The 14,325-nt window shown below is 38.0% G+C and overlaps 1 protein-coding gene across 5 annotated transcripts; it reads right to left on the bottom strand.

Moving 5' to 3' along the window:
• Positions 1-7,476: 7,476 nt before the first annotated feature.
• LOC127441569 (programmed cell death protein 10-B) lies at positions 7,477-13,913 on the bottom strand. 5 transcript variants are annotated; one of them, XM_051699143.1, is made up of 9 exons: positions 13,794-13,913; positions 12,908-13,014; positions 12,735-12,788; positions 12,446-12,563; positions 9,365-9,491; positions 8,761-8,839; positions 8,509-8,591; positions 8,212-8,337; positions 7,480-8,028 (listed from the first exon to the last, which is right to left on the bottom strand). In XM_051699143.1, exons 2-8 carry the CDS (start codon positions 12,995-12,997, stop codon positions 8,256-8,258), a joined length of 633 nt encoding a protein of 210 aa, XP_051555103.1. In that variant the 5' UTR covers positions 12,998-13,014; positions 13,794-13,913; the 3' UTR covers positions 7,480-8,028; positions 8,212-8,255. The 5 variants fall into 5 exon arrangements, with proteins under 5 accessions (XP_051555105.1, XP_051555106.1, XP_051555103.1 ...); XM_051699144.1 differs by having other exon boundaries at positions 8,240-8,337; XM_051699142.1 differs by having other exon boundaries at positions 7,481-8,337.
• Between the last annotated feature and the right edge of the window lie 412 nt (positions 13,914-14,325).

The following is a 14,325-nucleotide window of genomic DNA, read 5'->3' as shown; positions in this document are numbered from 1 at the left end:
CAAAAGGCATTTTTTCTCTGCAAAGAGGGAAAGTCGACATACAAATAAATTGTTTAGGTTTTTAGCTTATTTGATCCAAACAAGGTTTGGGCTGAGATGGCAATCTATACCTGTAAATATCAATTTTGAGTTTGATTGTAGAATCGGGCAACATTGCATAGCACTTGTTGCTATGTTTATTTCACTTTGTTTTCCACAGTACTGTTTTAAAACAGTTCGGATGGTGATTTTGAGTTCAAAATACCTTAAGAACACATATACTGTATATCTAGTATATCAGGGCCTGGATGCTTCATATGGTATCTCCCTCTTTTTTTTTTTTTCAAATGCTGAATGGAGCATACTGTACTGTAAAGGTTTGAAAGTTTGGGAATATTATTACATTTTTCAGCCCATCGAGGATTTTTATTTCCCTCACAGATATGAATGCGTCTGCCCAATTGCTCTTTCTGGTAATACACAATAAACAATATCAAAATGCATTTTTGCAGAGCAGGAAGGGCAGGAATTGATCACACAAACAGCAGGCTAGGGGAGAGGAGGAGAGATGGAAGAACATCAATGCAGGGAAAATGCGCAAAGCCACAGAGAGGCACTGCCCGGCATAATGACTCAGCTGCCGCACAGGGACCAACAACTTTCGAAAGCATCTCAGACATTAAGCAGAGAGAAGGGAGGCTCTTGCCCAGTACTCTGGCTGTAGGCACTGTCTGATGCAATTAAAACGAGCCCACAGTGCCTGTACATGGACACAGTGTGAGGGTTCATACTACTAAAGTATCACACTGGTGTTGTTAGGCCAACCGGCCCCTAATCTACACTTTTCAACAGCCGGTGCCCCATGCATAATTAACACACATTACTAATTCAACCCTAAAGTGGTTCCCGTGTAATCTACTGCAGTTATTACACTGTAATTAAACACATGTAGTATTGAATGATCTGCAACTGTGTAATGTGTAGTGAATGAAAAAAAAAAAAACTGCAGTTGTCATGTGAAGCTATGGACAAATAAACTGAAAATGGGTTGGGGTAATTTCAGGGTACATTATTATTAGATTTGTAATCTGCATGGCAAACCCAATAAGTTAATTCTGTCATCATTTACTCACTTTCATGTTGTTCCAAACCAATATGACTTCAGTCCCATAACATTCTGTCTAACATCTACTTTTATGTTCCACGGAAAAGAGAAAATCATACTGGTTTGAAACAACATGAGGGTAAGTAAATTATAAAATAATTTTAATTCGGAGTGGCTATTTGCATCCAGGTGTAAATAGCACCTGACACAGAGTGTGGCTATTTGCACCCCAATAGTTTAGTGGAAACATAAGCCACATTTCCACCATCGGGCCGAAAAGTTCTCACTGCAAAACCGCACCATTCCGTGCCTATATGTGCCAGTTGCCGCGGTTACGCTTTCTTTTTCCACTGTGGTGTGGTGAAATCAGTAGAATGTACGTAAGTTTGTTTGCATTTAACAGAAGAATGTCATATGAGTTTGGAACAACGTGACGGTGAGTACATGATGGCCAAATTAAAAAAATGTTTGGGTGAATTATCCCTTTAAGAATTGAAGTTTTAGATGAGGAAAATATGAGAAGGAGCTTCTGGGGGGCAGGAGGGTGGATAAACAGGATGTTTTCAAAAACACAACCATTATCAGCTGGTGTCTATAAAGAATATGCTAAAGTTCTGAAGTTATTTGTAACAGAGCATTGGAGATTGCAAGGACTGACTTTTGACCTCTCCTGAAACACATTTTTAAGATAAACCTTTTAAAGGAAATTCGAGAGAGAGGATTTACTCTATTGTGCTTTAAACAGTAATGGAAACAACCCAAGTGAGCTAGCCTTTGCTGTAGAGCATTATCAGACAGCTGACCTACTGAAATACCAGTGTTGTGACCCATGCTGCCCCTGCATTAAAAACAGCTGGCTCCTCATGGAGCAAAATGGACATTATCACTAGATTTGATAGACATTTTGTTCTGAATACCAACTAAATGGACAGTCCATCCAAAAATATACATTTCTTTCTTCCATGGAACACACAAGAGATTTTAGGAAGAATGTTAGCCTTAGTCACCATTAGCTTTCATTGTATGGAAAATAAAAAAGGATGCAATGAGGGTGACTGAGGGTGCTTTCACACTGGCTGTTTAGTTCGAAACACAGCACGGTTCGCATGAAAAATTGGTAATGTGAAAGCTGTTATGCGGACCGGAGAGCGCACCGTGGTACCGAACCCGAGACTACCTGTAGGAGGTGGTCTGAGTTCGGTTGCAATGGAACTGTAGTGCGATTCGCGTGAATGTGAAAGCAACTCGGACTCGGGTGCGCACTTGTTCAGGAAGTAAAGTAACCTGCGCATGCGTTTTAGCTGATGACGACATCTATCTATCTATCTATCTATATATCTATACACCTTATAAATACTACATATAAATACTATTATAGGTTATAAATATAGGGTATAATAGGAGATGACAGTGGCGATAACTTCATCTTGGACACGAGTGTAAGCGTACAGTGTAAACAAAGATGCAAATTAATTCCTTGCAATCAGCCTCAAAAAACGCCGTTTGCGAGCAGCAGCAAGCCGCCTTCCCCTGGACATCTGATGAGTTACACCATGAAGCGCACATATACGCAATTGTCGTTCACTCTGCTGTGCGTAATGGCACGAAAAATAACAAAAAAACAAAAATTACGATGAGTCGCGTTGTGTTCTCCATGCGTGTTTGTGATGACGTAAGATGAACGCAAATGGACCAGGGTTCGATAGAATCAAGTGAGTGTGAAACCAGACCAAAGCTGCTGGGGGCACCGGGAACAATCGCACTCAGAATCGGACCGCAGCAAACGTGCCCAGTGTGAAAGCCCCCTGAGACTAACATTGTGCTTAACATCTTCTTTTGCTTTCCATGGTAGAAAGAAAGCCGTAGGGTTTGGAACAACTTGAGGGTGAGTAAATGATGACAGAATTTTAATTTTTGGGTGAGCTATCCCTTTTATTAATTGCCTTTACAGTTCTGATTCTGCAAGTACAGATCTTTGTTTCTAGAAATTCTCAGGCTGTTGTGGGTGTTACAAAGCTGGAGTTAAGAGGGAAATTATGGAGGTGTAAGAACGGCAACACAGGAAAATAAAACATCTGTTCTATTGCTGCTCAAACATGTATTTTGATACAATTACGTTGTGTGAGGGAATTTTCACCCTTCTGCTTGTGAGAAGTAGAACGTTATGGCAATTGGGAACAGAGAGAGGCAGAGGATTGCCTCCAAAGTGCTCAGAGAAACTGACATGCTGCTAGAGGGAAAGCATCACGGTCAACCTACATCTCAAGCTTAGCAGTCACTGTAGAAGCTTTTAAAGTGTCTACCTGAATTTTATATCATTGAATGGCAGCATACATCCTCTAAATGACTAGCGATATTATTTTAATTGGCCACATTAGGATAATTGGCTCTACAAGTTGAGAAATTTAAATAAGAAACCCATTAGATTGCAGCCAGGGTATCAGTCAGTACTATACTGGCATCCAGTGGCTGATATGGGAAGATTGGGGGAATGCCCACAGCATTTCTACCTCCCAAGTCCCTACCCTGACACAACAACAAGTTACCCTTTCTTACACATACAAATGACCACTCACACACACAAACTTGTCCATTACTGTGGAAAGAAACATGAATAATTCATGATTCATTCAAACTTGGTCAGCGTTTTAAATATTAAATCCCTTGAAGTTCATGTTTACCAAGTTCTCCTCGACATGAGGGAATCAAGGGGATGAAAAAAGAGGTCCATTTTACAGCTCATCAAAAAGATAACATTTTTTTTTTCATCTTGACTTAAGAATTGCACAATGACTGTGCAAAGACTGAGGACTGTATTAATATTAAACAATGTACCATTATATACATGCTGTGTGCTGAGACAGTAGGCAGGACACACTACTATGAAAGTGCTTATGCGTTTGTATTCAATTACCTCACCTCAAGTTAATCCATGGTTCAACAACAATTTTAATTTCATGGAAGAGTACACAAATACCTGGGGATTGAAAGATTTCTGCATTTTAATGACCTGGGTTACAGTAGGACACCCAGTTTTTGCACCTGCACACACATTCAGATAAACAAGGCAAAAATAAACAAGCACTCAGCAATCTATCAATCAAGCATGTTGCTATAATAACTAATGGTGTGAGGCCCCACTTCTCCACCAAAGTGCTCTCTCCAGCAGTAATATCAGCAGGGATTCTGATGGCTCTTCATACATCCTGGCAAGAGAGACTGGGAGTGTTTCATCCAAAAATCGATGTATGATTGAACTGAGATAACTGAAGTGATACGTGCCTCTAAAAATGATTGAAATCCTCATTGCTCACATTTGTGAGTATATTTCAGGTATGAACTTTAACATATAATAAAGGATAAAATGAAAGTGAGCATAAAAGTGAACATACAGTAAACTGTAGTTCTGAGCAGTACAACAACCATAAACCTTACCCTAATTAATCTAGAATGAAACCAATACTTTATTTGTGAGGGAACACATACATTTTAGACCTATAGACTTATAGAATTATAGATATTTGTGACATCTTTCAGGTATAACTAAAAACTTTGATATTGATCAAATGAAAGACAGCAAAGAAAGTATTTTCTAAAAAGTAATTTCTGAGCAATATAACCAGCATAAAACTATTCCTAATTAACCTGTAGTGAAATCAATGCTTATAATTATAACTAATTTAGAGTAAACTCAAAAGATTTAAGACCTATAGATATATGTGATTAACTGTGAGTGAACTCATGAATCATAGGCTTGTACACTTCTGGACTTGTGTCCAAATGTGTAAACTTGTGCTCTGATCTACCAAAAATGCAGACACAAACAAAGCTGTGCCTGGTAGAGGCTCATTAAACTCAACTCAGACCATTTTAAATGCTAATTCTGCACTGACTCATGGGCATTCCACATTAAAGCCAGCACTTTTTTTCTGAATCCAGGAGACTAGAGGAGCATCACATGAATATCAAACATTGTGTATAAATTAAATTGGACATTTTGACTGGAATGACTTTGAGCATTTGATTTAAATTTAAAATTCCAAATGCAAAGGCCACAGAATTTGTACTTCAGAGATACCAACTCTCTGGGTTGTTTTTATTCTATAACAAGAACTTATGAAGAGAGCTATTAAAACAGGCATTGGAGGAGAGTGTGTCAGCAGCATTTCCAATGTCAAAAGTCCCTGTTAAACAGCAGACTGGTGGCCTCTCTCTTCATAAACAGGTTTTCCAACAGGTTCTGCTGATGCCAAAGGCCAGACAATATGCTGTTTCAACATACCACGGTCGCTTTATCAGACCCACAGACAGAAGCCCCACTGAACCCACCACCGGGAAGCAGCAGTCCTCAGTCTTATATCGACAGGTAGAAAACAAGTAATCAATATAATAATCGACACAGACAGGGACACCTGCTGACATTTCCAATCAATGAGTCTCTATGATTGATCAATCTGCTGCAGCTACAAACTTAGGAACTTCTCAACAAATTACTTCAAACAAATAGTTTTCACAAGACAAATCGGTGAGACTAAAAGGGCATCATTAGTTATTAAAGCAGAGGCAGCAACTTGTCTGTGCTAGCCTTGGGCGTTCTATTTAGAGTCAGTAATAAATGGTTTGCTCACCAGTATCATCTGTCGCCCTGCTTTAACAGTCACTTATGCTTTTTGCTCAAGGATTTTACCACGTGCATAACTGAGGCAGCAGCAGGTGGTATGTAAGTGTTTATGGAATATTTGAAGTACCTGTTCACCCAAAAATGAAAATTCCGTCATTTTTTACTCACCCTCATATTGTTCTGTGGTCACTCTGCCTAACGCCATCTTTTATGTTCCACAAGAGAAAGAAAACCATACAGGTTTGGAGCAACATGGGGGTGAGTGTCAATACAATTTACATTTTTGGGTTAAAGGGATAGTTCACACAAAAATGAAAATGTTCTCATCATTTACTCAACCTCATGCCATCCCAGATGTGGATGACTTTCTTTCTTCTACATAATATGAATTATGATTTTTAGAAGAATATTTCAGCTCTATACAATGCAAGTGAATGGGTGCCAAAATTGTGACACTCCAAAAAGCATACAAAGGCATAATAAAAGTAATCCATATGACTCCAGTGTTTTAATCCATGTGTTCAGAAGAGATATGATAGGTGTGGGTGAGAAATGGATCAATATTCAAGTCATTTATTGCTAGAAATTCTTCTCCCTGCCCAGTAGGGTGTGATATGTTTGAAGAATGTGAATCACCAAAAAAACAAGAAGAAGAATGTTAAAGTAATCTGTTTCTCACCCACACCTATCATATTGCTACTGAAGACATTGATTTATCCACTGAAGTCATATGGATTACCTTTATGCTGACTTGTGATTTTTTGAGCTTCAAAATGTTGGCACCCATTCACTTGTATTGTATGGACCAAAAGAGCAGAGATATTCTTCTAAAACTCTTCATTTGAGTTCAGCAGAATAAAGAAAGTCACACATTTGAGATGACATAAGAGTAAATGATGAGAGAATTTTCATTTTTGGGTGAACTATTTCTTTAAGCTAAATAATCAATTGTTGTATAAAAATGAGTTGTCAAATTAACCCACTAAAGATTAAAAAACTGCCCTGCATATCTATTTCCATATACACCAATCAGCCACAACATTAAAACCATCTGCCTAATATTGTGTAGGTCCCCCTTGTGCCGCTAAAACAGTGCCAACCCTCACCACAATTGTACAGAGTGGTTATCTGAGTTACCTTAGACTTTGTCAGTTCGAACCTGTCTGGCCATTTTCTGTTTACCTCTCTTCAACAAGGCATTTCCATCCACAGAACTGTCGATCACTGGATGTGTTTTGTTTTTGGCACCATTCTGAGTAAATTCTAGAGATGCTGTGTATGTGGCAGTGGTGGCCTGGCAGTTAAGGCTCTAGGTTACAAGCCCCAACACTGCCAAGATGCCAATGTTGGGCCCTTGAGCAAGGCCCCTGACCCTATCTGCTCCAGGGGCGCCGTATCATGGCTGACCCTGCACTCTGACCCCAGCTTAGCTGGGATATGTGAAAACAAAGAAATTTCACTGTATGTATGAAAAATGTATAATGTGTGACAATAATAAAGGCTTTCTTCTTCTTCTTTCTATGAAAATCCCAGAAGATCAGCAGTTACAGAAATACTCAAACCAGCCCATCTGGCACCAACAATTATCCATGCGATTATCTAATCAGCCAACTGTGTGGCAGCAGTGCAGTGCATAAAATCATGCCGATACGGGTCAGGGGCTTCAGCTAATGTTCACATCAACCATCAGAATGGGGAAAAATGTGATCTCAGTGATTTGGACCGTGGCATGATTGTTGGTGCCAGATGGGCTGGTTTGAGTACACAACACAACACTGTCCCACTTAACCTGTATTCACCCAATACAAAAATATGCCGAAAAAGCTCAGAATTAAAGATTTATGATATTTCTTTTTAGTTTAAAAAGAAATAGCATTATGAGTTTGAGCTACTAAATTAGATTATACTCAGCATCTTTCAGCCCAGGATACCCCCGTCTGTCTCTACTCGGATATTACACAGATCATTAAAATTCCACTTAAACACACAGAGAGTCCAATATCTCTTCCATTAACTGTGCATCTTAATGTACATTATGGAGCAGACATCATAAAAGTAGTGTTTTGTACTTCCTTGGTGCATCTCTGGGGATTTATTAAGCGAATATATCAAAACCTCCCAGAACAGAACATATTCAAAATTTAAACATTTGGAAACTATTTATTTAACATTTATAACCAAATATCTGTTAAATACACAATTTTGATTTCTTATTCTTTATGCCCGAATGTCAAAGAAAGAATATCAATATTTACACTATGAATATGGAATGTTGCATGACACTTTAAGGCGCAGTCTTTTGGCTTTCGTTTGATTGGAACAACTGTGAAAGAAAAGGTAATGGAGCTGTCAATCAAGATAATTAAACTAAGAGTAAATTAACATATTTAGTCTTAAACTTGTCATTTTATGTTCCTTCAAATTAAGCAAGGTTTATAAATTATACTTTCAAAAGACAAAAAAAAAAAAAATAATAATAATAATAATAAAATCCTTTGTATATTACATATAACTGGTTCCACACTCCTGCATACATCACCACTTTGCCTCCTATGCGACAGTTTTAAAGGTCTGCAGTATCAAGTTAGTTTGGTGGATAAGCCTGTTGGCACTGATGAAGACATTTATTGCCCTGTGAGTGAGAAAGAGAAAAAGGTCAGAGCTCAGGACATCAATTGGCTGCTCATTTTTCATTGAGAAATGCACTTTCAGCTTACAAGTAATGAAGATCTGTAAAACTACCAACAGATGTCTGCTTGGAGCAACTGTCACTGCTTGCTTGCTTGCTTGCTTGCTTACTTACTTTCCATCTTTGAAGTATGTTTTCAGTGTATCACTGAAGCTTTTGGAGTACTTCACAAACTCCTTCTTTTGGTGTTCAAGTGCCTGGAAGTAAGAAAATATCTCCACATTAACTAATTCAATTTTATTTTTTAAATTGTATCTATCTTAACTACAGACATTAAAATCTCACAAATGCAGACTAGACAAGAATTTTGTCCCAACTTGCAGGTGCAACTGTGGACGCTGTTTCTGTGAAGTAAAAAATGCTTACCCTACGATTCTGATACTGATATTTCTTAAACACATTGTTGACTGTGTCCAGAAGCTCCTTTATAGCACTGGCTATGTCTCTGTGGAAATCAGCATGAGGTCAGGAGTGATGAATACATTTATGAACTGAAAGAAGCATTGACTCAGCAGTCAGACAGTAGAGAATGGGCAGAAAATAGCAAACAGGTCCCATTAAAATGTCTACTAAATTTTTACATTTCGATATCGCCTGAGGTCTGTGTATCCATGTTATTGACAGCTTTGTGAGATTGCTTAGTTGATTAATCATTGGCTGATTACTTGATTAAATCTAAAACACTAGTCTTTACGCAAGGCAATAAAAGGAAAAATCCATAGGCTTAAATAGATTTAGTCAGCGGTTAGAGAGTTATCATTAACACTTTTATCCAAAGCAACTTACAGTACACTTATTATAGGAACAATCCCCCTAGAGCAAGCTGGGGTTAAGTGTCTTGCTCAAGCTGACAATAGTGAGATCTCATGAATCGCTCTTTAGAGAATTCGACCCTACAGCCTATCTATTACCAGCCCAGCTCTTTAACCACTATACCACATAAGGTTAAGACAAGGGACGTGATACTCACTTTATGGTCTGTAGAAAGCGCACTCTGTCGTTGATCTCGTCTGGGATTTTACTCAGGATATGTTTGAGGGCTCTTGCTTTCTCATTCAGGTCCTGGAATTCTTGCTCTGGTCTTTCGATCATGTACTCTGCAAAATATATTCTTACAATGAAGTCATCTTACACACTCCTCACAGGTTCAAATACTACAATAGTGCATATGATCAAAAGATTCTGCACAGAGAAAGGGACTTCTCAGATTACTGGGAAGGTAGAAAATCATTTGCATTATTTTGAGTGTTATTTTGAGTGATAGTTCATCCAAAAATGTAAATTTAATTTACTCACCCTCATTCCATCCCACAAGTGATAAACTTTGTTTCTTCTGCTGAAAACAGATAGAGATTTTTAGAATATTTCAGCTCTATTGGTCCTCACAATGCAAGTGAATGAGTACTAAAATTTTGAAGCTCCAAAATCTACATAAAGGCAAAAAAAAAAAAAAAAAAGAATGTGAAAGTAATCAAATTCACAATTGTGGAGATTGATTGTAAAAAAGATCTGTTTCTCACACAAACCTATCATATTCCCTCAGAAGATATGGATTTAACAACTGGAGTCTTTTGGCTTACATTTATGCTGACTTTATGTGATGGAGCTTCAAAATTTTGGTACCCATTCACTTTGTGAAGATCATCAGAGCTGAAATATTCTTCCAAAAATCTTCATTTGTGTTCAGCAGAAGAAAGTCAATCACATCAGGGAAGTGTAGGATGTTATAGGCAGAAGAATTAGCAATTTCTATGCAGAATGGCTTAAATACAGAATCTACACTGACATTCTCCTGAGCAATAAAGATATTCAGACTGGTGCCGGCCAGTCTGAATTTCTGGCATCTGGCAAATCTTAACTGTCTTAAATACAAAGGGCAGATCTGTCCGAACACACTCCTAGAAAACCCCCCACAACTGGCACACACATTCCAAGAGGTAGGTAAAGAACCATCGCCATGGAAACCCGTGAAATCACAGAACAAAGACATTCCATGGTTCTTCAATATAACCAACTGTCTACACTTAAAATTATTATACTAATCATGAGGCACGTTTTCGGCTCACCAGCTCACATGAAGCTTAATTCATGAACATTTGACATGGACTTTTCTCATTTCACTTCAATCCAAATACACAGCCATGTGTAGGATACTAAAAATATGAACAAATGCATCCTATGCAAATAATAACCCTGACAAATATGTTTTTCATAACATGTAATGTATTATCCATGTTGTAAAACCAATGAATTAACCATTATAATTTTTAATCAGGTATTTTCATGTTTTGTAACTAGCACGTTGAATATTCATGGAAGTATGTCATGTTTCATATGTAAATGCTTGCCCGTTTATGTAGAGAAAGTTGATGCTAACAAATGTCATGTCTCTTGCACCGATTTCATTATACAAAAGTCAGGATAAAAGTATGTTCACTTTTTGAACAGGAAAACTGACAAACCATAGAACAAAGGCCATAAATTAATTATCTTGAGGGGAGGACAGAAATTACCATGTGATCCAGCAAAAGACTCTTCTGATTGGCTCAAGACAACTTTGGGGTTCGGCCAACCTCAACTCAACAAAACCTCCCCGCCTAGGACACACTCTTCTCTCTTGGCCCTTGGATCTTGCTCTTCTCTTAGCCTTTCTTTGGCGCCCCTCTGCCCAGGTTCCGCACAATGTAGTGTTCAGAAAATCTCGGAAAGCAAATTCAGAGGCGCTCTTCTCTCTTCTCTGTGCTACAACTTACACACGTTACGGGGGTCACGAGTCTCCCTTGCAGGAGGCCTCTCTTCAAAGCCCCTTCTGATCAATCCGGCATCCACAATCTTTTTTTTTTAATTTATTTACTTTTTATCCCCTTTTCTCCCAATTTGGAATGCCCAATTCCCACTACTTACTAGGTCCTCGTGGTGGCGTGGTTACTCACCTAAATCCGGGTAGCGGAGAACAAGTCTCAGCTGTCTCCACTTCTGAGACCGTCAATCCGTGCATCTTATCATATTGCTCGTCGTACATGACACCGCAGAGACTCTGCATGTGAAGGCTCATGCTACTCTCCGCGATCCACGCACCCCATTGAGAGCGAGAACCACTAATCATGACCACGTGGAGGTTACACCATGTGACTCTACCCTCTCTAGCAACCAGGCCAATTTGGTTGCTTGGGAGACCTGGCTGGAGTCACTCAGCACACCCTGAATTCGAACTTTTGCCTCCAGGGGTGGTAGTCAGCGTCAATACTAGCTGAGCTACCCAGGACCTCCGGTGTCCACAATCTTAACAGAGTTCCAAAACATCGACGGAACAGCCAGAACGTTCTACGGACCCAGCCAAAGAACCAACGAAACGCAAGTACACCTCCAGACTTTTGCTAGAAAGTGCTGGTGTTTTATTTAAATACTTCGGGTAACCTGATTGCAAATCAAGGTATACTAAATGAAGTATTGATGGTTCAGGGCATGGTCTATAGACGTCATAAAGTTCAATTTTCTCTGTTACAGATCATTCATGCTCGAACAATATTTCAACATATTTTTGATATTATTTTCAATGGCCAATGGCGTCATATCAACTCAGTGTGGCCGAGTGATAAGAATTACACCTTAATTATTTCAATATTCTCCGAATTAATCATAATTCCCTTCTTGAGCTAAAATTCCTTACATTTAAATTGTGAGCAGCTACAACGAGCCTGTTGTATTAGATATTTAATGGTGGAGAATTTATATCAGATTTTTAATCTGATCACATTTATCCTTCATATAAGTTCCAACATATTATTGGTGGATAAATGCAGACATGTTTAAAACTGCCCATTACATTTAGCATTCCATTATATAATTCTTACATATTACTGGTGATGAATGCTGACAGCTGTAAATATACTCTGCCACAAAGTCACTAATTTCCTACAGAAGGCATGAGGGTGAGTGAATGATGAGAATATTTTCATTTTTGGGTGAACTATTTCTTTAATGCTGTCTTGTTCATTTCTGAATAACCCAACAGGAAAGATGCTGTCTGAGACATATGGTGTTTTCTTACCCTCCACATCATCTGCAGCCATGCGCAGTAGTGACTCTGTGAAGTTGATCTCCACATTCTTCTTCTCCAAGATTTTCATTATGATATCCTGAGTGAGCCCTGGGTTCTCTTTTTCTGCCTTTTGAGAAAGAGAACATGAATGTTAGGCATGAAACTCCTCTTTTCAAACACAGTAATATATTACCATATGACTCAGATGCATGTCACATCCAAATTATTTTATGGATTCCCAAAGTGCTTATGAAAGACACATTCTTGAGGAATTCAAGGCATAACCAGGAAATCTTACTTTGATAAATGCTGCCCGCAACGTCTGTGCCGCTGACAGGTTTATCCTCTCCAACTGTCGTGTGAAATAACTTAACAACATCAGATGACATAGTACATGCCAGCACTTTTAATATTCACAAAACACTATTAAAAACTGCATATTGCGGAAGACTGAAGTGTACGTGAAAATACCTCATTGAAGACAGGGTACATGACTGCATATAATGTCATAGAGACTATCGAATTTGTCTCAGCTTCATTCTTCATCTCATCCATTGTCATCCTCAATGGAGGGCCCACTGCAGGTAAAAATGGGCAGTTGAGCAAGGCAACTTACTTGCAGTTATCCCAAGAGACCTGTAACCTTCTTTAAAATAATATAATCTCTATGATATATATATATATATATATATATATATATATATATATATATATATATATAAATAAAATCTTTATTAAAAAACTGACTCTTTTCCAAGAATTTATTCCAAATACAAATAACAATCATAAACAATATATAGCATTTTATAGGTTGGATAGTACATAGGTATGATCAACTGAAAATTTGTTTAGACCAGTGAGTAGGAACTGTGTGATCCATGCACTCCATCAAAGCCTCATGGAGACCAAAACTGTTTCATGTTAGGCGTGAATATGCCTGCCTTCTTTCAAGGTCCAATGTAATCTACGCTATGTAATTTAACACCTTGGTTAATTTTGTTGACGAAAACAGAAAGTGTACCTATAGGGTGCCGTGGTTAAGTTACTTAGCATGTAATACCATCCATTACAGGGGATGTGTATCAATCTTGAAACGTATTTCCCCAGTGTCTTTATTACAAGACAATATTTCTCTTTTATCTTTCGATTTATTTAGGTTAAAATTTAACAGACTTTGTCCTGGGGTTATTCGAGCTTTACTTTAGTGCTTAAAGTGTTTTTAAGAGTTAGAAACCTGGCGAACACTCCCATAGCCAGATAGTAGCAAGCTGGCCATCAAAGTCAGCAGATAAATTGGGTCATCTCGACGTTCGTCGAGGTAATATGATAAAAACACAGTTTCAGCATGAAGAAATACCTGCTCTCGCCTTCGTCTGTAAAGTCCCACAGCAGACAGGTAAGCACTAAAGGCTTCCGTAACGCTCAGCTGGAAAAATGTTGCTGTATGTTTATCAACGTCGGAAGTGTTCTGCGTGAGCTGTGAGAAAGGTGACGACTTCCGTCCCTTGGCCAATCAGCTTGCGCGGTCTACTGGGCGTTCGCTTTAGCTTTGCTTTTCTTTTCTTTTGTTGCTTCAGATAGTTCATTTAAGCTTATGCAAATGTTTTAAGAAGAATGTTTTATATATATATATATATATATATATATATATATATATATATATATATATATATATATATATATATATATATATAATTTTATATGCAAAACAATACTCATACAACAACAAAATATAAAAAATAAGAAGAAGAAAATGCAGAATAAACAAATGTATAAATAGTGATGAATAAAAAGGGGAACTAAAAAAACTAAATTTATGCTCAATTTAAGAATTTTTGCATACAGTAAATTATAGCTAGACATATAGATCATTATCCTGTTATTTGAGA

This window comes from Myxocyprinus asiaticus, chromosome 5 (assembly GCF_019703515.2).
Source record: "Myxocyprinus asiaticus isolate MX2 ecotype Aquarium Trade chromosome 5, UBuf_Myxa_2, whole genome shotgun sequence".
Taxonomy (NCBI): domain Eukaryota; kingdom Metazoa; phylum Chordata; class Actinopteri; order Cypriniformes; family Catostomidae; genus Myxocyprinus; species Myxocyprinus asiaticus.
This window is presented reverse-complemented; position numbering and strand designations above follow the sequence as displayed.

What these genes read in the sequence shown, in the direction of transcription:
- LOC127441569 (XM_051699143.1), bottom strand. Translation starts at nt 12,997, where the DNA reads ATGACAATGGATGAGATGAAGAATGAAGCTGAGACAAATTCGATAGTC. An exon ending in GGCTGCAGATGATGTGGAGG is followed by an intron (nt 9,492 to 12,445) that starts GTAAGAAAACAC and finishes TATATTTTGCAG; the next exon opens with AGTACATGATCGAAAGACCA. An exon ending in ATCAGTATCAGAATCGTAGG is followed by an intron (nt 8,592 to 8,760) that starts GTAAGCATTTTT and finishes TCTTACTTCCAG; the next exon opens with GCACTTGAACACCAAAAGAA.